Source organism: Priapulus caudatus, unplaced genomic scaffold, assembly GCF_000485595.1.
Source record: "Priapulus caudatus unplaced genomic scaffold, Priapulus_caudatus-5.0.1 Scaffold324, whole genome shotgun sequence".
Lineage (NCBI taxonomy): Eukaryota > Metazoa > Priapulida > Priapulimorpha > Priapulimorphida > Priapulidae > Priapulus > Priapulus caudatus.
This window is the reverse complement of record NW_014577385.1, coordinates 256748-262279: the sequence shown is the minus strand read 5'-3', so window position 1 is coordinate 262279 and position 5532 is coordinate 256748. Positions and strand designations below refer to the sequence as shown.

At 46.3% G+C, this 5532-nt stretch overlaps 1 protein-coding gene across 1 annotated transcript in view; it reads right to left on the bottom strand.

Annotated features, from left to right (window-relative positions):
* LOC106809041 (large neutral amino acids transporter small subunit 2-like) overlaps window positions 1-5532 on the bottom strand; it is an 81083-nt gene that overhangs the window by 5951 nt on the left and 69600 nt on the right. Inside the window, exons 5-7 of the mRNA XM_014811983.1 lie at window positions 4560-4604; window positions 2909-3032; window positions 32-232 (exon numbers count right to left, since the gene is read on the bottom strand). Of these exons, the coding sequence (XP_014667469.1) occupies window positions 32-232; window positions 2909-3032; window positions 4560-4604 (370 nt within the window). The remainder of the gene's footprint in view (window positions 1-31; window positions 233-2908; window positions 3033-4559; window positions 4605-5532) is intronic.

Sequence of the window (5532 nt, the reverse complement as noted above, 5' to 3'; positions counted from 1 at the left end):
CCGCAGCGCCCTCCTGTCCCCCCCCGCGTACCATGAAGATGACGGCAGGCATGGGTGTGAGCAGCTTGACCTGGATCATTGTGAGAACCTCGGGCATGTGGCCCTCGCGCGCGCCCACGTAGAAGAGACGCGCCGACGTGAAGAGGATGCCGTTGACGGTGCCGAACGTCGACATGGCGACCATGACGGGCATGATCCACGCCATGACGCCGTACAGTCGGTCGGCAAACAGCTGCAAGACACGATTATTACACAATGTTACAGACAGCGTGGCGTGGCACGGAGACAACAACCATGATGATGATGATGATGATGATGATAACGATGATGATTGATGATGATGATGATGATGATGATGATGATGATGATGATTGATGATGATGATGATGATAATGATGCATATATATATATATATGTGACCAATGCTGGGACTTTTAGGTGCAAGTCGCTGGCTATTGTTTTGAGTATAGGCAATTTTCCATAAAAATCGATTTTTAGTCAGAATTTCGTCTTTAACGTAAATATGTTATTTAATATCTCAAATATAATTTATCAAAAAAGCAGACAGGTCAGAATTATCTTTAGATGTAAAAACTGACTGTCATATCAGTCAGTTCTGCTGTACTGCTTTTAGTGCGCAGTGAGGTTTGGGAACTGCGTTCCGGGTTCTTTTTTTTACTTTATTTGAAACTAAATTTTCTCGTAATTAAGGTTTTATCGGTTCACGAATTCAGGAAATCATATCTTCGGTTCTATTTGTGGTAGAGAGTTACTTTATGGCTTGTTTGAAAGCTGAGAGTCTAAGGAATCAGTTTATGGAATAATCTCAACATCCAGAAATTGACCCCTGAGCCTAAAAATCCCAGCACGGGTCACATATATGAGTTATGATAATATATCATGGCACCAGACTGACCAGTAACTCATGAAAAATGAAGGAGAACCTCCCTCATTCATCACTAAAGCTAATCAGGCTACGCCAGAATCGTCTCGGTTACACTAAATATGCCGCCGTCGGCATTAATTATAAAGTTTTACGATGCATGAGGGTATCGTCAGATTGAAGTCATGCCATCCTTCCTGGTTGCAAACATTGCCGCTGCTTGCTTACCCTACACTGAAATGTGAGATCACTCACATTCACTACGTACGGTCCAAGCACACAATTACCGTCATTCAAAATTAAATTAATGCGAGGGTAGAAAAACAACTAGTATGCGTGTGGCAGGAGGAATGCGAGAGGAAATCAATGTGCAGGAGAAGAGGAGAGGAGGAGGAGGAGGAGGAGGAGGTGAAGGGGGTGGAAGAGAGGGGAGCAAGAGGGGAGAAAAAGGGATGAGGAATGTTAGCATAGAGTTAATTAACACTGCCACGACAGGGCTCTATAGGTAAAAGGATGAGGAAGGGGAGAGGGAGGAGAAATAGCTTGATGCAATGGCTATCTATAGAGCGGGTAGGAAGAGAGGAGGAGGAAAGAGAGGAGGAGGAGACAGGAGGAGGAGGAGAGAGGGAGGAGGAGGAAGAGGAGGAGGAGGAGATAGCTTATCATGGCTATCTATGAGAAGGGGTAGAAGGAGCCGAGGAGCGGAGGGAGATGGGTGGAGGAGGAAACGTGGCTTATCATAGGTGATGCACGCGCTTTGGTACACGTCTATGAGAGGCAGAAGCGAAGAAGAGGAGGAGGTCAGAGAGGAGGAGGAGGAAGAGGGAGGAGGAGGAGGAGGGAGAGGAGATAGCTTATCATGGCTATCTATGAGAGGGGTAGAAGGAGCAGGAGGGGAGGAGATGGCGTGAGAGGGAGGAAAGGTGGCTTATCATGGTGATGGCACGGCTCTGTAACGTCTATGAGAGGAGGGAGGAAGAAGAGAGGAGAGGAGAGGAAGGAGAGAGGATGAGGATGAGGATGAGGATGAAGGATGAGCGATGAGGATGAGGATGAGAATGAGGATGAGATGAGGAATGAGGAATGAGGTGAAGGATGAAGGATGAGGATGAGGACTGAGGATGAGGATGAGGATGGAGGGAATGAGGATGAGGATGAGGATGAGGAGTGAGGATGAGGAATGAGGATGAGGATGAGGATGAAGGAAGGATGAAGGATGAAGGATAGGATGATGGATGATGGCATGGAGGGGGGGGAAGGATGAGGATTGAGGAAATGAGGATGAGGATGAGGATGAGGATAAGGATGAGGATGAGGATGAGGATGAAGGATGCAGGATGAGGATGAGGATGAGGATGAGGATGACGATGAGGCATGAGGATCGATGATGAGGATAGAAGGATGAGGATGAGGATGAGGATGATGGATGAGGATGAAGGATGAGGATGAGATGAGCGATGAGGATGAGGATGAGGATAGGAGAGTGATGAGGATGAGGATGAGGATGAGATGAGGAGAGGATGAGGAGAGGCAGGGAGAGGAGGCAGGAGGGGGAAGGAGGAGGAGAGGAGGAGGAGAGGAGGAGGAGGAGGAGAGGAGGAGGAGGAGGAGGAGGAGGAGGAGGAGGAGGAGCGAGGAGGAGAGGAAGGAGGAGGAGGAGGAGAGGAGGAGGGAGGAAGGCGAGGAGGAGGAAAGGAGGAGGAGAGAAGAGTAGGAGGAAGGAGGAGGAGGAGGAAGGAGGAGGAGGAGGAGAGGAGGGGGAAGAGGAGGAGGAGGCGGAGGAGGAGAGAGGAAGGCGCCAAGGAGGAGGAAGGAGGGGAGGCTGCAGAGGAGGCAGGGAGGAGGAGGAGGAGGAGGGGAGAGAGGAGGAGGAGGAGGAGGAGGAAGAGGAGGAGATAGCTTATCATGGCGACGGTAGTGCTCTGTAACATCTACGTGAGAAGTAGAAGGAGCAGAGGCAGAGAGAGGAGGAAGAGAAGGAGGAGGAAGAAGAGGAGGAGGAGGAGAGAGGAGAGATTATCTTACCACGGCGACAGCGGGGCTCTGTAGTATCTCAGCCGGTGAGACGACGGTGAGGAAGGCAATGTTGGTCATCACGTAGATGAAGACAACAATGATCATCGAGATGCCGACAGCCTTCGGCAGGTTCCTGAAGGAGAGGCAAGCTCACGCGTTACACGCTGCACTCACGAGCGGGAAGATTCCCCGAGATCTATCGCTCGCCCGGAGCAGTCTTCCCTGTAGGGGGAAGCGATCTCGCGCAGTTAGACGCTGCACGAGTCACCCGGTAATAAAATACCGGAATTTATCCCCGTGACGCCCTCTCCCAAAACCTAGATGGCACTTCTTACTAGCGGGAAGGTCACATTATCTGTTACGAGGTAATTACCTGCTTTCTCTACCACTACTACTTACTACTCGTCCTCACTCCACTGATTTTAGATTACTCGCCCGAGGCACGTGACAATTATACACTAGTACGGCACAGTTTTCATACACTTACTCACTACTTTACTTTCACTATTTTCGTTAACTTAAGCTGGTTTTACACTACCGACTTTGTGTTGGCGAATTGGACCAACTTCCCAACTATACAACCGACAATCAGCATTGTAAACGCAAAAGTTGCATGACCAACCGATCGATAGCAACTAGTTGGGCGATTAGAACGTGTTCTATTTTCGCCAACTCGGGAGTTGCCGAATTGCGAAATTGGTCCAACTCGCCAATTCGCCAACATAAAGTCGGTAGTGTAAAACCAGCTTAACTTTAACGTTTGTTTTTTCTTCACGCCAGATGCGAACAAGCACGCATGCTCACAGGAGGGTGGTCACATACTCACTTCACTATTTCACTTGCACTCTTTCTTCTTTACGTTATCGTATCTACTTACGCTGGAACGTGGGGTGCGACAGTTACTTACTCCTCACCCCCTGACTACACTATTTAACTTTTTTCTCTCATGGTTCATACAAGAGTACTAAACAACTTTCAAGGACTTTTCAAGGACATTTTATCGGAAATTCAAGGACATTTTATCGGAATTCATACACAGAACAAAACATACCTGGATTAATTTAATAACCCCATTCTTAATCACTGTCCCCTCTAAAACATACCTGGATCACATTAATAAACCCTTCTAAACACTGTCACTTCTACAACATACCTTGATTTACTGACTGATTTTACTGACTGTAATTTATGATCATCATTTAACTGTCTATCGTGTCTATAGCTTTTTATGCTCATTTAACGCAATTTTAATGAGGTTTGCACATTATTGATGGTACAAAATTTCTTTTTATTACAGGAAAGGATTCTTTCTAAAAATTCAAGGACATTTTCATGAAATTCAAGGACTTTTTCATGAAATTCAAGGACATTTTCATGAAATTCAAGGACTTTTCAAGCACAAAATCAACATTTACTAAATTCAAGTACTTTTCAAGGATTCCCCTCAAATTCAAGGACTTTTCAAGGACTGTGCGAACCAGACTCTTCTACTTACGCAGGAACATAACGCAGCAGTTACTCACTCCACAGCACCCAACTACACTATTTCTCTTTCTTCTTCTTCTACTCACGCAGGAACATGGCGTTTTTTGCGTGCACACTTGTTTTTCACGTCATCGTATATCGACGTACGCGGTGATGCAATACGGCGGTTACTTACTTCTCTGGTTCTTGCAGCTCCTCAATGACAAAGTTCAAGTAGTTCCTGAAACATCGATACAACAGTAGCGGTTAGATCTGTGCGGCTCACAAGTGTCTGGGCGAGCATGTGTGGGTGGGAGGTGGGGGGGCACAACACTCATCAATGAATCTCTGTTATCTTACAATCGCTCACTTAGCTTGTAGTAAGGTTCGCTAGTGCGAAGATAAGTTTACAGTAACGAAACCAATCGTGGCCAAAAAACCAGCGAGTAAACGTTTTTTGCCGCGGGCAACGATGATGATACCAGCAGTCACGGCAGCAGCAAAAAGCATAACTCCGCTAGAGGCATAGTAACACCATCATATAACTGAATTGCACATTTTTAATTGCTAGTGCATTTAATAATATGTATCGTGTAGGATTGCGTATAACCGCCACAATGCATGAAATTTCGTATGAATACACCCTGTGCTTCGCTATTCCAAACACAAAAATTTTGGCAAGCAGCCAGCCAGCCTGCGCATAGCTAGACTGCTCCACAGCCTCTTCACTGCATATAAAGATACCACAGATCACATAACAAGGTACTAGTCTAGGCTACTAGGTACTAGCCGAGCAGTTGTCATTCACACGTGTAAACATGAATCACCGATTTGAAATGAGTTTTCATTGTCAACGCGAAGTGAATTTAATTATTGTTATTGATGATGCATAGTGACTATTGATTGTGGCAATACATGTCCGATACAGCATTTCGTACTTGTTCAAATGCTGTGAAATTTACTTATTCTGCATTTTAATGTCAAATATTCAAGCCGAGCCTTCCCAAATAAAATGTAAAATTTAGCCGAGCTGAATTGTCAGTATGCGGGCCAACGCGCGTGATTGAGGGGCCTGGACATTTGGAGGTTTACTCAAGCAGGAGCAATTCCACATAAATTACCTGCTGCACAAAGAGAGAGAGAGAGAGAGAGAGAGCGAGAGCGAGAGC